The 23,163-nt window shown below is 41.6% G+C and overlaps 2 protein-coding genes across 2 annotated transcripts in view; both read right to left on the bottom strand.

The window, feature by feature from the left end:
• Positions 1–8,823, bottom strand: part of LOC131706924 (uncharacterized) — a 32,857-nt gene extending 24,034 nt beyond the window's left edge. The window contains exon 1 of the mRNA XM_059008869.1: positions 8,340–8,823. Coding sequence (XP_058864852.1) covers positions 8,340–8,820 — 481 coding nt within the window. The 5' untranslated portion in view covers positions 8,821–8,823. The remainder of the gene's footprint in view (positions 1–8,339) is intronic.
• Positions 8,824–15,777: 6,954 nt separating this feature from the next.
• On the bottom strand, positions 15,778–19,505 carry LOC131706995 (E-selectin-like). Its single transcript, XM_059009013.1, has 5 exons — positions 19,490–19,505; positions 19,356–19,397; positions 19,221–19,262; positions 19,086–19,127; positions 15,778–17,775 (listed from the first exon to the last, which is right to left on the bottom strand). Exon 5 carries the CDS (start codon positions 17,732–17,734, stop codon positions 17,381–17,383), a length of 354 nt encoding a protein of 117 aa, XP_058864996.1. The 5' UTR covers positions 17,735–17,775; positions 19,086–19,127; positions 19,221–19,262; positions 19,356–19,397; positions 19,490–19,505; the 3' UTR covers positions 15,778–17,380.
• Positions 19,506–23,163: the final 3,658 nt, after the last annotated feature.

Below are 23,163 nucleotides of genomic sequence, written 5' to 3'. Positions count from 1 at the left end.
AAGGAGAGACATCAACTGGTACTCTAGTACAATTTGGGCTTCTGTTTTTCGGGTTTTATCAATTGTATTTTTCGGTGCTTGTTTTTTAACTATTTTCGAGTTTTATGTAAATCGTTTTTTTTCGGGGGTTTTCGTTTTTGATATGCTGTATGTAATTGGTGTGTTCGGTTTAGGGTTGCCACCCGTTCTGGTTTTTGCCAGGATGATGGTTCTCTTTTTGAGGCAGCTGTCCTGGGAAATCAGCAAGACTTCCCGGGACATTAAATGTCAAAGTATATGATTTATTTATTTATTTTTGTACGAAATGACTCTGGTGTCCCGGAGGTGGGAACCCTATTTCGGTTACTTTCCAAAATGTTTGAACGGTTTTGTTTGTTTGTTTATTTGTTTTTTTCCCTGTCACAACATGTACAGTAGTAACTCGACAGCACTCTTAAGTTGTCCCTTCTTTCCTTCGCTGTCTTCCACAGTGAAATCCCTCTGGTCACGGCACATTCTTCTGGGGGTTTTGTGTGCAGGCATTTTTGTACATTTCGCCACAATTCTGTTTTAAATCCTCCGTAGCTTAACTAATACAGTTTTAAATCCCGCTAACAAGCCTCCATCCTGATTGTAATCAGGTTTTAAAACTCACAAGTGGAGCCTCTAATAGAAATGTAGGAATGTGCTGTCACTCAGTAGTTGGGGGGGGGGGGGGGGTTATCGGTTAAAACCAAAAATCAGAAGCCCTAGTTATAATACAAACACTCAAACGTTGTTTGCATTATGCAGTTATCCGAATTCAAATGCAATTTCATCATGGACTTTGGGACCGCACAGCTTCATGCAATTAAGGGAATTATGCATTTAGCTGATATGCATTTAACAAAACATTGCAAATAAGTGGAGTCAACTCTCTCTCTGTGTGTGTGTGTGTGTGTGTGTGTGTGTGTGTGTGTGTGTGTGTGTGTGTGTGTGTGTGTGTGTGTGTGTGTGTATATATATATATATATATATATATATATAATGTAACCCGGCCGGCACTCACGGTCATTCGTTTGCCTCTTTCAAAGCAGACCCAGGACACAGGAAATGGAGTTTTAAGCACTTATGCGCTATTTTTAGTACACAATCAAAAACAAAACAAACACCTAGTTCTAATACACACTACTAAACACTTACGCAGGTCCCTGACTAGCTCGCAGGACGGCTAAGCCGTTTACCTGGCATAAAACAAAACGCAGTTTCCTTTTTGACTGCTTGGAAACAGAGCACGTCTTCTGTCTCCTTCTACTCAGCAGTCCAGAGCAGTTTAGCTGCCTCTCTTAAATACCCTGCACCTGGTTTTAATTTACAATCGTAACCAGGTGCGGGTGATAATTAAATAATAAAACAATTAATCAAAATGTGCATACACACATGTTTTCTGTAGGGAGGATACTAACCCCCTCCCTGCTGTGTTACAATATATATATATATATATATATATATATATATATATATATATATATATATATATATATATATATTGTGAGATAGCGGGTTGTGAGAGACAGCAGGGAGGGGGTTAAAACCTCCCTGCGAGAGAAAACATGTGAAAATGCACCTTTTTGTTTGATTTGTGTTGCTTTATTGTTTCATTTATTTTGCTAATTGATTTATTAATTGTTTTATTGTTTAGTTTAATTGCTTTATTATTATTTATCATCCTCACCTGGACTTATTGGGGGAATTAGATCCAGGTGGGGGGAGTTTAAAAGGAGAGCAGGCAGTCTGCTCGAGGCTGCTGAGTGGAAGGAGGCAGAGAGGTGCACTGTCTCCGAGTAGCCAGAGGAAGAGAAAAAGAGTAAGTGCGGTGTTAAACCAGAGGGTTTTTGAAAAGACGGGAAAACAGCTTAGCTGTCCCGTGTTAGTCAGGGTGTTCCCGTGTGTTAGTTAGTGCTCGTACAGAGCTAGGTGTTTATTTTGTGTATTTGTTTTATTTTGGGTTTATTAAAAATTAGCACAAACGCGCAAGAAAAATCCATTTCAGTGTCCTGGGTCGTGTTTTTAAAGGGGCACGAACCCGAGTGGGTGAGTTGTGTTACAATATATATATATATATATATATATATATATATATATATATATATATATATATATATATATATATATATATATATTCACTGTCTTTAGTACTGTACTGTGGTTTATAATAACAAACCCCAACAGAATTGTAGTGTTGTTCATAGAATAACCACTAGGGAGCGATCCTCAAATTACAGTAAGCCAGACTGGCCGACTTCCCGACCATGGGAAAGAACTGTCAGACCAGCCCGTCCAAAGAACTCTGTTCTCGCTGCTTAGCGCCCTCACAGGTCGGGAGGGAGATTTACAACCAAGAATCATTGTCTTTGTCACATATCCCACCACTCAGAGTGGAGCTGAAGAAACACTAGGCTGAATCTATCTTTCCCATCACTCCCCCCACTCCCGGGAAAAATAATCAGCATTTTGGTGTTGCCATGTGGTACATGAAGGGCTGCAATGCCAGATAGTACCGAGTTATCCGGACAGTACTGTCCTTCATTGTGCTTAACCACTACGGGAGCATCTTTTTATTGAGATACAGTATCATGTGTTCTACTCCATCTACCTTTTGGGACAAGACAGCACCCAAACCCACGTCCGACGCATCAGTGTGGAGGATGAATCTCTTGATGAAATTTGGAGCACTCTTTTTGGTGAGGTCGACTAAAGGGTTAACCACTGTGGCATACTCGTAGATAAAGAGGTGGTAATAACTGGCTAATCCCAGTAGTGACCTCACCTGAGTCTTGGTTTTGGGGATCACCGCTTCGACCAAAGCCTGGATTTTGGTGACCATGGGTTTCACCCTTCCGTTTCCCATTAAAAATCCCAAATATTGAGTTTCTGTCTTGGCAAACGCACATTTTCTCAAGTTAGCTGTCAGCCAGGCTACCCTTAGAGACTGAAGGACGGCTGTGATCCTAGCCAAATGCTCTCGCCAGGTGGAGCTGTAAATAACCACATCATCAATATACGCTCCTGCATATTCATGATGTCGACGTAAAACCTGGTCCATCAGTCCCCGAAAGGCAGTGGATGCACCATGTAGCGCAAACAGCATGATTTTAAAGTGAAACAGCCCTTCTGGTGTTGAAAATGCGGTTTTCTCTAGAATTGCGGGTTAAGGGGATCTGCCTGTATCCCTTTGTCAGGTCCAGAGTCGAGATAAACCTTGCCTTTCCCAGTCTATCTAGAAGGGCTGTCTAATTTCATAACTCACCTAAAGCCCGAATCACTTCATATGGCCCCTGCCATTTAGCACATAATTTCGATTCTGAGGAGGGAAGCAGCAGCATTAGCTTGTCTCCAGGTCGAAAGTTTAGAATTAGTGCATTTTTATTGCAATGCTGCTGTTGCCGGTTCTAAGCCGATTTGAGGTTGACCTGGGCCCAAACGACCCACCAAATCCAGGTGATCTCTCAGTAGGAGCACATGCTGCACTATGTTTTTAGACAATGCTTTCTGCTCCTCCCACCCCTCCCTCAACAGATAGAGGATGCCGCGAGGCTGTCGACCGTACAAGAGCTCGAAGGGGGAGAACCCTATCGAACTCTGCGGCACCTCTCTCACTGCAAAAAGGAGGTAGGGAAAAAGCGATGGCCATTGCATTTGCTCTTGCGTTACAAAACGTCTCAGCATCTGCTTCAAGGTCTGATTAAAGTGTTCCACCAAACCCTCAGTCTATGAATGATAAACAGACAGTCCTGATGGGACGTATTTTTAATATTTTATATACCTGCTGTAACGTGATAGACAAAAAGTTGTTTCCATGATCAGTCAAAAACTCCTTGGGGATCCCTACTCGAGCCATAATCTGCACTAACTCTGTGGCTATTGCAGCGGCACTAGTGGACCTCAATGGAACTGCCTCTGGGTATCGCGTTGCATAATCTACCACTAATATATGCGTATACCCAGAGTCAGAAGGTAGCAAAGGGCCCACTATGTCCATTGTAATGCGTTCAAAGGGAGTGGAAATAATCGGCAGTGGAACCAAAGGGGCGGGGCGCATTCGACCCAGCGCTACTCGCTGGCAGTCTAGGCATGTGGCTACATATTTCAACACATCAGTATGAAGACCTACCCAATAGAATCAAGCCAATATCCAATCCCTTGTCTAGTCAGCTCCGAGGTGCCCTGTAAAAGGGATATCATGCGCCAGCCTCATGACCTCCAGTCGACAAGACGGGGGGAACCAATAATTATGTTACAGGCTGTCCTGCGCCCGTGGCCAGGTTTACCCTATACAATAATTTCCCCTTGATACTGAAGTGTGGCTATACTAGCACCCCAGCACCATCAAAATCCTTACCTTCAACAGACCGGACCTGCCCCCAAGCGTGCACTAGTGACGGGGCATTATGTTGACCCCACACTATGTCCACGCTTGAGTACCACATGTCCGGTATATTGGGACACTATCATTTTTCATTGGTTCTAGAATCGTGATAAATGTACAAGTCAAACCCTCCAGGCGGTTGTCCAGTAAGGACGGTGCAGTCTTGTCTCTGGGATGCTACATACCGGGGTCGGGATACTCGTTCCATCAATGTATTTATTTTCAAGTCTATGCAGTTTAAATGCTAAACCTTGAAACTCATTCCCCACACTGAGTTATCAATTTCTCCTGACTCGTCCATCAGTTTCCTTTGCAGTTTCCTTTGCATATTTTAACACTGACTGCATTGACAGAGTTATAATACAGCAGAGAAGCTCTTGTGACGTGTGCACGTCACCACCCACTTTCTGACACAGAGTGCAAGAGAGCTGAAGAGCATTTTGACCATTTAAAATGCATGCTTTCAAGAGTGATACACAAAACAGTAAAATTACACAGGGTCTCATAATGCAAGGTAATGTTTTTTTTCTGAATGAATATATTCCTTAGGGTTTGTCTCTAGTGTGAATTCGCTGGTGTGTTTTCAGAGTCCCTGACTGATTGAAGCTCTTTCCAGTCAGAGCAGGAATACAGTTTCTCTCCTGTATGAATTCGATGGTGTCTTTTCAGAGCTCCTGAGTGCCTGAAACTCTTCCCACAGTTAGAGCAGCAATACGGTTTCTCTCCTGTGTGAATTCGCTGGTGTCTTTTCAGAGCTCCTGAGTGACTGAAACTTTTGCCACAGTCAGAGCAGCAATACGGTTTCTCTCCTGTGTGAATTTGTTGATGTCTTTTCAGAGCTCCTGACTGATTGAAACTCTTCCCACAGTCAGAGCAGCGATACGGTTTCTCTCCTGTATGAATTCGTTGGTGTGTTTTCATGTCTCCTGACTGACTGAAACTCTTCCCACAGTCAAAGCAGTGATGCGGTTTCTCTCCTGTGTGAATTTGCTGGTGTCTTTTCAGGTTTCCTGACTGACTGAAACTCTTCCCACAGTCAAAGCAGTGATACAGTTTCTTTCCTGTGTGAATTCGTTGGTGTGTTTTCATGTCTCCTGACTGACTGAAACTCTTCCCACAGTCAAAGCAGCAATACCGTTTCTCTCCTGTATGAATTCGCTGGTGTGTTTTCAGGTTTCCTAACTGGGTGAAACCTTTCCCACAGTCAGGATATTCTCCACCGCCCGCCCTCGCTTTAGCTGCTGGACTGGAACCTGGAAAATATGAACAGGAAAGAAAGTAAGAGGGACTGCTGGTAGGCTTCGGGCATGTGGCTAGGTGGTGGAATGGATTAAAGTATGTGAATTTCAGCTGTGAGGGTTTGCTCTTGGGTACACCAGTTTAAAACCGCAAAGTTAAACTTGAAGCCTTTATGTGTAAAAGCCTTGAAAGCGTGAAAAAAAAAGAAATCGGACATGATGTCGTTAATGAACACATTTCTCGTTAATTCGCAGGTCACTTACATCAATTTCTGTCTCAATGACTATATAAGGGGAACTCGTTAATTAAAATAATGTTAATGCTGTTTTCCTTAGGTGGCGGGGGGAGGAATTTAGGCTATAAATAAATACAGCTGAAGTGCCATTGGCATTTGTAGTTGTTAGTTATATTATACATGCATCCCATGTAACACTTCCTTATATATTTATTAAGCTTTTAAAATGATGATAGAACTCCCTTACCCAACACACGATGTGCTTATAATTAATTGTTCGGTGAAGTCCTCTAATCATGCATTTTCTCTGGTACTCTTTGCTCACCTCCGTGATAAATGAACTCAACATCATTAGAAGCAGCCGAATAGTTACAGTATTATAAGAACATTTAATATGCATACAAACATGTGAAAGTGAAAGTGTACATGAAGGGGGGGGGGGGGGGGGGTGGGCTGACAACATTACAAATCCGTTTAGGCAAAATCCACGTGAATGATCTCGATCACATTCCTAGTGGATCTGTGTGTCCTCATACGCCTGTTCCGTGTTCTTGTGAGGATTAGACACAGGTGTTAAAAGCCAAGGAAATCCGCAATCACCTCAGGAAACTTTATTGCAATATCTAATATGCTGTTTTCTATATCAAGATCTCATTATTTACTCTTAGGTTTCTATTTGTAGAATTCAAATAAAATCTACAGTGGAGGTCAGTTGTCATGTATTGTACGTATGCAGAGTTCAGCTGCATTGATCATTTCTTGGTACAGTGGTAACATTACACTGGGTGCAAATAACAGAATATCATTATAGCAATACAACACATGTTCCGTGAGGTTACACATGATTAAAACAAGTGAATAAATATCATTCATAACCACAGGTATAGAAAAGGCTAAAATATTTTCACAACTACAAATATTGGATTATTGAGGTAGTCTGTAAGAAATTAACTCTGGTCCTGCATGCTCTCTCTCTGTATCGTCGGTGTCACAGCTGTGGTCTGTTAAATTTCTGTTTCAAGGTGAGTTATGCTGTACATGCTTTCGTTAAATAAAACCCTCATTTTTCAAGTGCAAATCAACTCCTGAAAAACTATGACAATTAACTCTGCTTTTAAATTCCCACACAAACAAAACAAATATTTTCAAGAAGCACTGCTCGTTAAGATATTAACATTTTGTAAATCAAGATCATTTCTGAAATCACATTAGCACTATTTAATGACGAACGCATAACGAACGCTGGAAAATGCCAAAATCAATACTACATACCGATTTGTTGACACTGGGGTTATCATTTCCAACCTTTTGAAAATCCTGCCCTATATTGTGGTCGAACCATGTGACTTTCATTCAGGGACGACAGTCTGGGTGTCCAGCCAAAGGCATCTACTTACGTATGCGTTTTCATAACTCTGCGATGATGTTTGGGAAGAAAAATAATAATAATAATAATAATAATAATAATAATAATAATAATAATAATAATAACCGCAATAATAATTGGCTTCCCCAGCCTTTGGCTTGGAAGCTTAATAATATACAGCCAGAAACACATGCAGTTTATTATATACAGTTGCATAGACTTGTAAATGCATCAGTAATCTACAAATAAAATAACCTTTACAATTTGACATTTCGAAATCTAACATGAAATACTGTGCTACTATTTTGGCTTCCGGTAGACTTTTCCAATATAAATTTTGTAGTTTCTTTGCTGACATGAATCCAACTAAAAGGTCTAAATTATTTCCTTATATTTTTTATTCTAGGAGATGCAAAGCTTTTGTGCATAGCTGTAGAGCCCTGTCTAATCCAGCCCCTCTACAAACCAGCATTCTAATTCGGTATGATTTTGGGGTCCCGATCTAATCCCTATTGAAATGAATGGTGTGATCCCCTCTACAATCCAGAGCCTGGCTATTCTGGAATCTGTCCCTTCTGCCTGATGTTGTGTATACACTACCATGTCCAGCCACAGCCATTCTGAATTGTGCAGTTGTTGAACAGCAAATACATGTCTAATCGTCCACACAGCGAGCGATCTCTTGAAAGAAAAGCTGAACAAAACACCAACTCAAAAGAGCTAACAGTGAGAAACCCTGAATGCAGCAGAAAGCACCTGAATCCTCATGCAGGTACAGTACGAGCACGTGAAGGTCTTTCTATGGGAATGGGTTAAACAGGCTTGTGATAATAACAGGTGAAGAGTTTGCTGAAGCATTACTGTGTTTATTACACTGTGTATGTACAGTAACACAGTTGTTTAGTGTTCAAATAGTTTAGTCATTTTACCTTTAGGTCAGTATTCAATGTTTTACAGTAACTCTCTAATCCGGCACCACTTTCCAGTCCCAAGCGATGCCGGATTGGACAGGTTTTAAAGTAATCTAACCAATATGCTTCCTCCCTCTCAACCACACTGTGGATTTCACACAATCTAGAATGACAATGTCACAGCTACTGGGAGTCACTCACCTGCTAGACTGCATTCTGAATGGGAGCGCCCGTCTTCCTTTCCACCTCCTTGCGTGCTGTTGGGAGAGCCTTCCTCTCCAGCGCCTTGCTCTCTCACGCAGATTCTCTCCAGCACCACGCTACACTCCCGCAGGCGTACAGGCTCCAGCTCAGGGATGTTTGGTTTGAAGTCCTCGGATTCTTCCTTCACTGGTTCCATGTGCTCAAACTCTACTTCAGGGGGCTCCTGTTTAATACGGACAGTTTCCAGCACCTCTTCTTGTTTCACAGGAAGGGGTTCTTCTGTCTGGGGGATCTCCAATTCATTGTGCTCAGCTTTAATCTCAGAGACCTCTGGCTGGCTGCTGTCACATTGCATCTCACAGAGCTCCTGTTTAATGGGGAGGGAAGCCAGCCCAGAGAACTCCACTCTAATGGGGACCAGTTCAAGTTCAGGGAACTCCTCTTTAATCTGGACAGATTCCATCTTCACACTGTCCATGGCAGCACGTGGGATTCTGTTTAGTAGCTGCTGAAAAAAGAAAAGTATTTATTTATTTAAATACAGTGCTATTAATCTCCATTGATTTTTTGTATTTATTATCTTCCATGAGGGGTTCTGTTGAAGGTTAAGGGCTTTCAAGAGACAGACAAACTCTGGCATTACAGCAGGAGTGGCTTTACTATAGAAGGAACACAGAATTTCTTGTAATAAGTTTATAATACCATAGGATTTGAACTGTTGAAAAATACACAATTTATTTAACCATTGTATATATTCCTTTTAGGTGTATTTTATGCACGCTGTTGTAGGGACTATAGCAGACAATCAGCATTCTTAAAACGATAACCTCGTCCTATTATAATGTACAAGGCCGTTTTCAATATCACTCTCTGAAAACGATATCGGATTTACACGTTACAAAGAGCCAAAAATAGACCACATTCCAGACTGTTCAAAGTTCATAAATCGTGTTTGTTCAACATGAGTGAATGAATCAATATTGTGAAGCTCTTCTTAGTAAGATGGTATTTATTAAGCATGCCACCAAATAAGTTTGAAAAAATCACACAAAACAGTTACACATTTAATAGCACATTATAAGCATTACAATGAGAACTAAGATTTTAAACAACAATTTGCCAATGAAATATTAGCACATACTGACACTACAACAAGGGCTCGCACAATACCTGAATAGATATTTAAAAGGATTGTTACCTAGCCTGGAAAGCCGTCACTTCAGCGTTCTGTTACCTTGTGATTCTCCGAGTGTCAGGGTCCCCTTGATCCAGATGGATAAATACTGAGAGCCGAGGACTCCAGGTGCAGTCTTGTAGGTTCTTTGAATCCGATCGAGCCGGTAGCCAGAGATCAGGGAGACTGCTGTAATGTTTACAGTCGGCTTTATACTTTTCAAACAATGGGATCGTTTACATTTCCCATCGCATGTTCTGATTGTTTGTGCTTAATCTCGATTGTTTGCCCCACCCCCACTCCCACCCCATTTATCTTGCTCGATGAGTGCATTATCATAATTTAGAAAGGGGGAACTTTTAAAACATACATAACTTTTGCTAAATCATTCAGATTTTATTCTAAGTTCATGTTATTTTTACTATGAGAAATGACATTTCTTTTGACACCAAATATGTTGGGTTGCGACTTTGGTTAGACATCGCAAACAGTTTTGCTTTCCTTAGCGTTTTTTCTACCTGTGTTATTCTGTGCTTGTCAGGCAATTTAGGAATAAAAACGTTTGCATCTTGTAGCGAATTTAAATCAATAATGATGTTAAATTGTTTCAAACCTCTTGTTTTCTTTTAAGGTGGTTTAAAGTGCATTGTTTTTTTGTCATGTTTCTTTCTTTCGCCTTACTGTAGGCTTTGTGCTAATCCCCCCTTTCCCTCACTAGACTGGGTAATTCAATAGCAGAGATGGGTTTGATCAGCCTTTTGTTTCCTGAGTGCCTGGTGTATCTGAGGTGTTAGATCGATCGTTATCGCTAGGCAAAGATAGACAAATTAGGTTAAAGACTTATTATTATTATTAGTTTATTTAGCAGACGCCTTTATCCAAGGCGACTTACAGAGACTAGGGTGTGCGAACTATGCATCAGCTGCAGAGTCACTTACAATTACATCTCACCTGAAAGACGGAGCACAAGGAGGTGAAGTGACTCGCTCAGGGTCACACAATGAGTCAGTGGCTGAGGTGGGATTTGAACCGGGGACCTCCTAGTTACAAGCCCATTTCTTTAACCACTGGACCACACAGCCTCCTTGGCTAGGTTTTCTGTTAAAATGTAAAATATCCACGACATTTGCAATATATTTGTGATGACAGACTATACGATCTACACTCTTCTAATATATTTGTTTCGGTTTAGTTATAGTTTTTTTATATGTTATATAAATCAAAATCTCAACGGGCACAAGCCTGGAGTTAAATGGCCAAGAGCTTCTGAGAAAACATTGTGGGACACAGGAAACACGGCATATTAGTTTACAGTAAAATAAGCTGTGAGCTGAGTCCAGTATCACCATGTTACTCCCATGCAATGGAAATCATTACAGTCAACTCTCGTCAATACATATTTCAAGGGACCCGCAAAAAAATCTTATCAGGAATTCTCATTATCAGGAGTCTAAAGGCCACCATACATGGGGAGATTTTTGTCGCTGCCGATATGTCGTGAGTGATTTATCGTGAGAACCTTCTCACCACACACACACACACAGGCCGATTGTGTCGTCCACTGAGAGAAAGGCAGAAGGAGGACTTCTGGTTGTATGTGCTTGTCCAGCTCTTGCTTTGATAGTAAAGAGAAAGAAAATTGAAGAAGGAATTTGAATATATGGGTTAAAAATTGATTCGAAAGAGAGAGGAAAGGGGGCATTTAATAATTTAACGGCAGAACTCCACCGTGAGGATTTAAGTGGTTACAGTAATTCTGTCAGGATGGATCCTGTCATATTCGCTGAGTTGCTGGATAAAGTGAGGGGTAAAATAACTTTAAGACAACTGTGGCTGGGCAAAAGCCCTGCACGTGTAAATAATGTATTGTATTGTGTATATGTATAGTTTAAAAAATATATAATTTAAGTGTGTGCTAGATATGGCAGGTGTTTGCAGTTATACATAAAGTTGTAAAGATTTGTATTTAAGTTTGGCAGGGATGGGGTTAAATCCAACTCTGCCAAATCCATGTGCAGAATGTGGCTGGGGCTTAATTGACTAATTGATGATCAATTAAGCCCAGCCACATGGTATAAAAAGGTGCTGGAAAGCCAGTTCTTTTTAGTTCTAGTTTCAGCAAGCATACAGCCTCACTACTGTGTGGAGAGCCAGTATGAGTGAGTTGTATAGGGATTAATTTAGGGGATTTTGATCCCACCCCAGTTTATTTTAGTGTGTCACAGAGTAGGTTCGGGAGCGGGACCTCCCTTTTAGTGGGATCAGCGCTAAGCCAGTGTTTGGTAAACTTTTGTTTTTAGCTGTTTTCTCACTGTGTTTTGTTTTGCATTTTTAGAGTTCTTATTTTGATTACACTCTGTCTGTGTATGTCCTCGTGCACTAGGGCTGTCATTGCTGGTACCCTAGTGGCGGCCACCTGTCACTGCAACTTTGTTTATTTGAATAAAACCTTGACGCCTGAGTGGCGTTGTCAACTGCATCCCTCTGTCTCTCTCTCATCATTCAGCGGACAGCCACGACTAAAGTAGCAGGTACTAAGACCCCCTGTTACAACAACTTAAACTTTCAAATCCTTATTCTATCTACTAATGTAATATATTCCCAAAATATATATGATTCGATGCTCCAGAAACTCTTAAACACAGCATATTTAGATTTACAGAAACATTACCTCCATGTTTGAAACCGAGTTGCTTTTTTTATTTCAATCTGCTATAGACTGGAGGGACCACTCTTTCTTTTTATTAGTGGGAGGGAGCAGTTCAGTCTCCACGCCTCAAGCCTGCCCTGGACTGGAGGGAGCACCCTTTCTCTTAGGGGGGGTGAGGGATGGAGGGAGGGAGCAGTTCAGTCTCAGTGCCTCAAGCCTGCCCTGGACTGGAGGGAGCATCCTTTCTCTTAGGGGGGTGAGGGATGGAGGGAGGGAGCAGTTCAGTCTCTGTGCCTCAAGCCTGCCCTGGTCTGTAGAGAGCACCCTTTCTCTTAGGGGGGTGAGGGATGGAGGGAGGGAGCAGTTCAGTCTCAGTGCCTCAAGCCTGCCCTGGACTGGAGGGAGCATCCTTTCTCTTAGGGGGTGAGGGATGGAGGGAGCAGTTCAGTCTCTGCATGTTAGTGTGTAACTGTGATGGGGTGCAGCCTATTTTGTGGTGGTTTTGTGTTTTTTGTATTGTTTAGAGTGGATATGAGTGAGTTTGGGTGAGGAATGTGTGGAATGTGCCTGGGCTAATGAGGTGCGAATTGCCCAATTAGCCCAGGCATCTGTATAAAAGGGAGTGGTTGTGAGAGTGAGAAGACCTGTGTGAGTGAGTGAGTGAGTGAGTGAGTGAGTGAGTGAGTGAGTGAGTGAGTGAGTGAGTGAGTGAGTGAGTGAGTGAGTGAGTGAGTGAGTGAGTGAGTGGTTCTTTTTTGGTATAGTTTGTTTAAAGCCTGTTTTTGTGTTTGTCTTTTTGGTTGGCCATCGTGCCTTTTGTTTTGTGTATTTTGTTTAATTAAAAGTCTTTTATTTTCCCTGCACATCCTGACTCTGAGTCTCCTTACCCCGGTCAGCCTGTCACAGTAACCCATGTCTTTTTCGGAATACACCTATCGGGAATACTGCTGATCTTATTACAAAATGCTATACTTATTGGTACTTATTTGAAATACTGAGTATTCTGTATAATAAAGTACTTGCCTGTATGTAAACGTACTGTTTGTGGTATATGGTGGTTATACAGGGTGTCTGTCCCAGGAATCATGAACACATTTAATATGAATTCAGCAATATTGCACAAGATTGAAAACACAGAGGTAAGTTTATACATAATAGTCAAATATTACATTCAACACATTGTAAAACGCTGATTAACAGTCATTCATTATTTTTAAGCGATTGGGAAAAATAAATGTGCTCAACATTGGTGGGACAGTGTATATAGTGTGTCTACTGATGTAACAATAAAGGGCTTATCAATGTGTACTTGAACTTTATTTAACACCTCTCATAATCTGACAGCACACATTTTTACATTTAAGATATTATTAAATGGGTTACACAGCAGAGTAATAACACTGCAATATACCTGGGCGTGAACTTCTGTCCCTGGGTGCGCTGACAGCTTTGGATGTCACAGACCAGGGTCCTGGATGTGAACAAGGCAGCCCTATTAGACGCGCCTGTCTCCCCTGGCCATACCTTCGAGCCAGCGGTGGAGGAGTGTGATAAAGAGAGATGCTGTAAATCTCCCTCCCGATCGGATAGGGTTCTGGGTAAGGTTGGTTGTGCTTTTCACCATAGACGGGTCGACTCTACGGTGGACGAAAACCGGAAGTCGGCCATCTTGGGAAAGTGCGTAACTGCAAGTGGCTGTGTGGTCCAGTGGTTAAAGAAAAGGGCTGGTAACCAGGAGGTCCCCGATTCAAATCCCACCTCAGCCACTGGCTCATTGTGTGACTCTGAGCAAGTCACTTAACCTCCTTGTGCTCCGTCTTTCGGGTGAGATGTAATTGTAAGTGACTCTGCAGCTGATGCATAGTTCACACACCCTAGTCTCTGTAAGTCACCTTGGATAATAAAGGTGTCTGCTAAATAAACAAATAATAATAATTACACAAGCCTGGGGGTGTCATTATACTATTCTCTTTTGTGTTTTTAGAATTTTAAATAGACTTTTGTGTTTTATATACGATTATTTTATACTGAATAAATCATTGAAATATGCAGAACAACGTTCATGTCTGTTCTCTAATATACCGTATTCCTTCGAATTTAAGACGCCCTCAGATTTAAGACGCAGTCCAAATTTACCACTCTCGTTTTGAGGAAAAAGTAAAACATCAAATAAATATGCATTTACAAACACAACCTCAATTACGCTTTTGTGTCTGACAAAACTGACACGAAACATCGTTATTGTAGATTAACCACAGAGCTTGCTTATTGTGCTGCGCGCTGTATAATACTTCAGATGCAATCTCTGTGCTACACACACACCGCTCACTCACTCACGCCACCACACATCCTGGTACAGCAAGCACTACACGACACTCCACGGCATCAGGCAACATGTAACCCAGCAACCACACCAGCACTGAACTCTTGCTTGGCATGCCGAAAAATACGAGGGTCTGACCAGCATTTCCGATCTGTCCAGCTGGTACTGTTTGTTAGAAATGCTGAAATTGTAAACATTTCTCTTGGAATTCCTCAGGAAGCTTGGTTTGTTTTTTCTCAGCATTAAGTCACGTTTGTGCTGCTTGTGTATTCAGGCAGATGTCTTTGTTGTCTTTTCTTGGCAGTCAGTCACGTTGCTGTTTGTGTTCTCGGGTAGTCACGTCTTTTGTTGGTGATTTTAATAAACGCATCACTATACTGTACTCGAATTTAAGATGCAGGCTATTTTTGAGAAGCAAAAAATGGTTAAAAAGTGTCTTAAATTCAAAGGATTATTATTATTATTATTATTATTATTAATTTCTTTGCAGACGCCCTTATCCAGTGCGACTTACAGTCGTAAACAAAAATACATTTCAAGAATCACAGTACAAGTATTAATACAATTAAGAGCAAGATAAAATACAATGACTTCAATTCTAGTAAGTACAAGTATAATACAAAATACGAATCAATATCAGAGCAGATGACAGTGTTAGTGATAGTTACATCAGGATACGATTAAATGCAAAATACTACAGATTAAATAACACTTGTGACAGATTACAGTACTCTGAAGTACAGGATTAAATGCGGTAAAATAGGGAGCAGATAAGAGCAAGTAAAGCGCATTTAAGGAAGAGTGATAAAGTGTCCAGAGGGAAAAGAGGAGTTTCTACAGGTGCTGTCTGAAGAGGAGAGTCTTGAGGAGGCGCCGGAAGATGGTCAGGGACTGGGCAGTCCTGGCATCTGTAGGAAAGAGATTCCACCACTGCGGGGCGAGGGTGGAGAAGGAGCGGGCTCTGGAGGCAGGGGAGCGTAGAGGAGGTAGAGCCAGTCTTCTAGTGCAGGCGGAGCGGAGAGGTCGAGTGGGGGTGTAGGGAGAGATGAAGGTCTGGAATATGGTAGGTGCTATCTAGCTTCACTTCTCCTGCAATACCTCGTTGGAAACAGTAGGTGGCAGAATATCCCTGAATTGCTTGTGCTTTGGCTGGCTTCTGTTTAACAGTGATTTCAATTGTATTTCTGAATAATTAAAACGTTTTGAGAAGGTGTTAGTGATATGTTATGTTTAGAGAAATCAGGAAAAAAAAGACTGAGGGTTCAAACTGAAGTTCAACTCTTTATTAATTTTATAAAGGCAAATACACTCAGAAATGTAGAATATCCCCAGTGAGACAGGACTTACTCAATCTATTACATATGTTCTGTTTAGTTTGGTTAAAGTTGTATCCTCATATTAAAATAGAATTACAGTGTGTCTCTTTACTACATTCCTCATCAGATTAGCATGAGCTGCAATCTGCTTCATCGGAAACCAGGCCCTGTTGGCTGTCCAGTTTGTTTGCATTCCCCAGAGGAAGGTAGTCCAGTCTGCAGGCACACAAGCTTCCTCCCTCCTTGAAGCTTTCTGGTCTCTCTTTGTGTCACTCTGGTGTGCACTAAACAGGCACGCTGCTGAGACTACCTGCAGCAGCAGGGGGGTATGAACGACCGCTCTGCTGCAGCTCAGGGAAGCAACACAGGAGTGCAAACAAGGGACAGAAAAGAGTTTCTTTTCTTTTCCAAGTGGAGTGTTTGTGATACTAGTGCTGATGACATCACACAGGCCTGACTACAGACACACTTTCTTAAAATACAGAAAAACTACTTAAGTATTTAAAACATTTTCATTTTTAATAGAAACAAGCTTAAAAAGTAGGAAAAATAAAAATATGAAGTTACCCCATTTCCCCCAGCTGTGCTTCTCCCCTTATCAATGTATCCTGTATTAAAGGACTGCTAACCAGGGGTTAAAATCCATTTTCTTAAAGCTTACTAACCCCAGCAATATTATCACTGGCCCCTTTGTTTTGCTTGGGTTTTATACTTCAATTTGGAAAGTAGATATTTCATAGTCAACGTTATAGATACTAATGATTTAAACCAAGCTGCTGCTGCGTCCTCAATCAGACCAAGTGACCTACATCAAAGGTACCAGGATGCAGCTGTTTATCTACACGCTGCATTTTAAACAGCTGAGGATCCTGAACTAAAAAAACAAGTGAAGCAGCTTCTGAAAAGACTCCTCAAGGCTGACTGTGAGGAAGTGAGGTGGGGAAGCATGTTAGCGTTGCACTGTGTACTGAGGCCTTTAGGAGAAGCACTGTGCACTGAAGACTGTGCAACACTATTATGCTTCCCCATCTCGCTTCATTACAATCAGCCTTGAGGAGTCTTTTCAGGAGGCATTTTACTGGAATAGTTAGTAAGCACGGCAGATGATGCTCTTATTTGAAACAACAGAGAATCACACAGAACACACACAATAGGATATTAAACAAGCACAATGAAATATCAGAATAATGTATATCATTAAAGATTGCTACATAGCATTTTCTTCTATAGTATTTTGGTGTATTACTCCTATAGTAAAGCTCTAGGTTCTGTGGAGACAGTGGTTCTCAGACTGGGGGTTGGGACCCCTGGGGGTTCACAGGAAGGTTTCAAGCGACCACATCACAAGCTGACCTACCATCCGCAATGGCTGCAGTGCATTGCAGCAACTCTTTATAGAGAGCAGACATGGCATTGCAAACTCTGTCACATACAAGACTTCGATTTCCTTTATTCTTACACAGTATAATTCAGATTGAAATAGTTCTATCATTTATTAGGAATTTTTTCAGACTAAAGTGACTTTAAAGGGAGTCCCAAATGGAGATAGATTTAGAACCACTGCTCTACACCATTTTAGGAGTGTTGTTGATCTTTGAAACAGATAAAGGGGAGCTTTTCATAACAGCACAGATCATTCCACTCAGACCCCCCATCCTTCCTCAGCACCATCTCCCCACAGTGCTCATAGTAAGGATTGTTGGGCTCCCCAGGGGCCCAGTTAGTGTAGTTTAGGAGCCCCTTATTATCCTTACCAGCAACCCAGTACCAGTTATCATACACAATGCATCTGTGCAGGCCGATCCAGAATCGCGACGCAGTGCTGTTCCTGACGAGCTCCAACACTCTGTTCTGTGCAGCCAGGCTTGTGAGGCTCACTAGGTCAGTGTAGTGATCCTTGCAGTACTGCCAAGCCTCCGGCCAGACCATACTGTCAGAGATCAGGTGGAGATCCACAGGGACTGGAGTGCCTGGTGATAATAATAATAATAATAATAATAATAATAATAATAATAATAATAATAATAATAATAATAATAATAATAATAATAATCATCATTTAATTAACTGTGATCTGGTTTTGTACGTGTGCTATTCATGTGCCGGTCATGAGTGTTGGGTAGTTATGCTGCACTGAGATTCTAGTGACAATGATTGTGTTGTAGGGAACTGTGACAGAAATATAATGAGTTCTGGTTGTAAATCTCTCTCTCGACCTGTGAGGGCACTAAGTAGCGAAAGGGAAAGGCTTTGGACAGGTTGGTCTGACAGTTCATTCCCTGGGTCGGGAGGTCAGTCAGCCTGGAAAAAGGCGAGACTCTGTTGCAGGAACGTATTGACCTGGAAGGTAAAGGAGGTAGCAGCTGCAGGCAATAGTCAGCTGAAATCGTCTAGCAAGGGATCATGCATTAACGCATAAAAGGGGCCGGAGAATTGTAAATGTTTTCCTTCGCTTGGGTTTCAGAGATACGAGGAGACTGGAAGGACCGGGAGATATCCCCAAAATAAAATAAAGAGTTTGTGAGTGTTTTGTTGGTATTTTCTGTTTAGTAACTGTCTGTGTTTTTTTTGTTAAGTAGCACTAGACGGCTAAACACAATTCCAGAGCTGTCGCCAGGGGCCAGCACAAAGCTGGGTCACCACAGCACTTGTTTTTCACCAATAGCATGTAATATATTGTACTTCACCACAAGCACTGAGAGCACTCACTTTGGACCTGTGATCGTGTGTGTCTAATTGTGTGTGTTTTGTACCATGTCTATTGTTTGCGGGACTGCAACCCTTTTTCATTACTGTGTAATACACATTGCTGTGTACTGCCAGCTCATTATTGTTTTCTGGTTGGTCATCAGACAATTGGATTTCTAATCATTAAAACCCTCATTTCACCCGTACTTTGTTGTCTGTTTGTTATTGGAATTACTGCATCCTCACTGAAGCTGATATACACCTGCTACCAATCTACCACTTTGCCACAGGAACATATAAAGTGCTGAACTGCAATGTGTACACCCAGTAAAATACTGGACTTGCATCACACATGCAACAATGTTACCTGTACATAATCTAGCATAGCCTACTGATGATATCATTTCAGTGCAGTGTGACATTGTCAGGCATGAGATTTTGCTTTAAAAGACAACTTTCTGCTCTTCTAGCATTGTTGCTGAATAGTTGCACACAGCTCTCCCACAGCTTATATAGGTCTAGTGGATCACATGACACAGGAGGTGGGCTGTCAATCACACTGAACACCCTGCACTCTACAAACTGCACAGACCTTGAGAGACTGGAGTGGAAGGGGGGCTCGAGGATTCTGCATCTGTAAAAAGATAAAGAGAAAAAAGAAAGTTTATAACAAAGTCAGATTCCTGCTGTGGGTTATGAATCACACTGAACTGAATACACTCCATACCTTGAGAGACCGGAGTGGAAGGGGGGCTCGAGGGTTCTGCATCTGTAAAAAGATAAAGAGAAAAAAGAAAGTTTATAACAAAGTCAGATTCCTGCTGTGGGTTATGAATCACACTGAACTGAATACACTCCATACCTTGAGAGACCGGAGTGGAAGGGGGGCTCGAGGGTTCTGCATCTGTAAAAAGATAAAGAGAAAAATAAAGTTTATAACAAAGTCAGATTCCTGCTGTGGGTTATGAATCACACTGAACTGATTACACTCCATACCTTGAGAGACCGGAGTGGAAGGGGGGCTCGAGGGTTCTGCATCTGTAAAAAGATAAAGAGAAAAAAGAAAGTTTATAACAAAGTCAGATTCCTGCTGTGGGTTATGAATCACAATGAATTGATTACACTCCATACCTTGAGAGACCGGAGTGGAAGGGGGGCTCGAGGGTTCTGCATCTGTAAAAAGATAAAGAGAAAAATAAAGTTTATAACAAAGTCAGATTCCTGCTGTGGGTTATGAATCACACTGAACTGATTACACTCCATACCTTGAGAGACCGGAGTGGAAGGGGGGCTCGAGGGTTCTGCATCTGTAAAAAGATAAAGAGAAAAAAGAAAGTTTATAACAAAGTCAGATTCCTGCTGTTGGTTATGAATCACACTGAATTGATTACACCCCATACCTTGAGAGACCGGAGTGGAAGGGGGGCTTGTGGTTTTGGGATCTGTAAGAAGATTAAAAAAAAGAAATGTGGCAACGGACTCTGAAATAAATACCCAATCAGAATGTATTTTACAACACGTGTCTCTCCTGTGTGTAACAGTGAGGGGTAGCTGCTCCCTGCTCACACACTCTTAATGACCGGGCTGGTTTCTGGTTCTTCAGATCTCTAGGCTACACCCTGCCAGACAGCTACTGTAGGATCAGATGGACTGGGCCTCTGAGTCCCTGCTCACAGACTGGGGTACAAACACTGAGCTGAACAAGAACACTGACAGAGTTGGGATCCACATTTCTCATTGATTCTGAGCTGGGATCCACATTTCTCATTGATTCTGAGCAGGGATTCACATTTCTCATTGATTCTGAGCAGGGATCCACATTTCTCATTGATTCTGAGCCGGGATCCACATTTCTCATTGATTCTGAGCTGGGATCCACATTTCTCATTGATTCTGAGCTGGGATCCACATTTCTCATTGATTCTGAGCAGGGATCCACAATTCTCATTGATTCTGAGCAGGGATCCACATTCCTCATTGATTCTGAGCAGGGATCCACATTTCTCATTGATTCTGAGCTGGGATCCACATTTCTCATTGATTCTGAGCAGGGATCCACATTTCTCATTGATTCTGAGCAGGGATCCTTACCATCATAGCAGAAGAAAGGGAACTGAGAGTTGCAGCCACAGTCATTCCATTCACCACTCTTCTTCATCTCCACACAGTTCTCATTGCCTCCCACATTGTTTGGTTCCCCAGTGTTCCAGTTGTGAAATGTGTAGCTATCCCCCTGGTGTGACCACTTCCAGGGCTCATTGAACAGGCCTATCCAGAAGGGCGTGCCCTGCGCTTTCTTCACTAGGTCTGCATTTTCACTGGCGTTCTTTATACTGACGAGGTCGGTGTGGTATTTTCTACAGTACTGCTGAGCTTCAGTCCAGGTTTTCAGTTCTTTAATCAGGGTGTATCTCTTAGTGATGGTGCTGGTCTCTGTAAACACAAACAGCAGATCAAAATCAAAATCTGAATCGGTCAAAACTTATTGCCCAACAAAAAATGATTTGTGTGTTATTTTAAGATGACTGTGAACAAGATAAATCAATTTAATAAATATCTCAATTTAGTTAATATTGAAACATTAATTTAAAAACATATTAATCACATTCATAGGCATCAATTGGATTTTTAAATTAATGTTATCATGTACAAAAGATAGTATGAAACATTTCTATACTATCTGTAATTCAAAACTTACCCCATAGTACAAATGCATTCAATACAACTCATAAGTGAAAACAACATTCTATGAACAGTTATATTAATATCAAAAAGGCATGCCATTTCTTTCAATACTGAATTTTTACCATCCATTGGTTAGTATCACATCTGCCTGAAGAGCAATCACATGACTTTAACACTGCCCTATTGCCAGAGCACTTGCTGTGCGTCCCGCCTCCAGATAGACAATCTGTTAGCTCTGATTTGCACATTAGTGTTTTGAGTGACATTTTTCTAATCCCTGTAAGTTAGATGCCACCTGTATCTTTTTTACTTTTAGTCATTAAACTGGCCTCAGAAAAAGGCTGGGCCCGGATGCAGTTGCCTTTCACCCCCCCTGACTCTGACCCTGGTACCACTGCCCCTTGTCTTCACAATGACTATCAAGTTGTTTAGTTGTCCCACTGCCCCTTGTCTTCACAGTGACTATCAAGTTGTTTAGTTGTCCCACTGCCCCTTGTCTTCACAATGACTATCAAGTTGTTTAGTTGTCCCACTGCCCCTTGTCTTCACAATGACTATCAAGTTGTTTAGTTGTCCCACTGCCCCTTGTCTTCACAATGACTATCAGGTTGTTTAGTTGTCCCACTGCCCCTTGTCTTCACAATGACTATCAAGTTATTTAGTTGTCCCACTGCCCCTTGTCTTCACAATGACTATCAAGTTGTTTAGTTGTCCCACTGCCCCTTGTCTTCACAATGACTATCAGGTTGTTTAGTTGTCCCACTGCCCCTTGTCTTCACAATGACTATCAAGTTGTTTAGTTGTCCCACTGCCCTTTGTCTTCACAATGACTATCAAGTTGTTTAGTTGTCCCACTGCCCCTTGTCTTCACAATGACTATCAAGTTGTTTAGTTGTCCCACTGCCCCTTGTCTTCACAATGACTATCAAGTTGTTTAGTTGTCCCACTGCCCCTTGTCTTCACAATGACTATCAAGTTGTTTAGTTGTCCTACTGCCCCTTGTCTTCACAATGACTATCAAGTTGTTTAGTTGTCCCACTGCCCCTTGTCTTCACAATGACTATCAAGTTGTTTAGTTGTCCTACTGCCCCTTGTCTTCACAATGACTATCAAGTTGTTTAGTTGTCCCACTGCCCCTTGTCTTCACAATGACTATCAAGTTGTTTAGTTGTCCTACTGCCCCTTGTCTTCACAATGACTATCAAGTTGTTTAGTTGTCCCACTGCCCATTGTCTTCACAATGACTATCAAGTTGTTTAGTTGTCCTACTGCCCCTTGTCTTCACAATGACTATCAAGTTGTTTAGTTGTCCCACTGCCCATTGTCTTCACAATGACTATCAAGTTGTTTAGTTGTCCTACTGCCCCTTGTCTTCACAATGACTATCAAGTTGTTTAGTTGTCCCACTGCCCCTTGTCTTCAAAAATGGCTTCCAAGCTATTAATGCTTTTGCCATGTTCTTCAAATTGTGCTGCCTTTGAAGTTCTTATTGCTTTACCTAAGAAGATCAGGAAGCTATGGAAGAGATCCTATTGTAATTTAGGTAACTTTGTGGTATTCGTTGTGAAAGGCACTTTTGGAGAAGTTCTTGTATGTAATACTATAGAAGTTACTTTGTCACATACAAGTGGAGAATATCTTAGATTCAGAGGTCCATATGCATAAAAGATGAAGGCAATTTAAAAAGAAGACACTGGGCAGTATTTAACACGTGATTTTCAAAACTACTGCCTGGATATTTTACTGGCCAGTAATGGTTTTATATGTGATTTACTATCACAGATTGTTACAGAGAGATTGTATCTAACCAATTGTCAGAGGTATGCATAACGAGCTGTGTCCCTTACTTAAGACGTCAATGGCATACACCGTCTGTTTACACAGACACGTTATGGCAACGGGACGTGTCTGGAGACAGGTTGTCCGATATATCAAGATGTCAGCTTACAAAAAGGAAAAAATAAATTGCACACACACACACACAC

The sequence above is a fragment of the Acipenser ruthenus genome, chromosome 38 (genome assembly GCF_902713425.1).
Source record: "Acipenser ruthenus chromosome 38, fAciRut3.2 maternal haplotype, whole genome shotgun sequence".
Classification (NCBI taxonomy): Eukaryota; Metazoa; Chordata; class Actinopteri; order Acipenseriformes; family Acipenseridae; genus Acipenser; species Acipenser ruthenus.
This window is presented reverse-complemented; position numbering and strand designations above follow the sequence as displayed.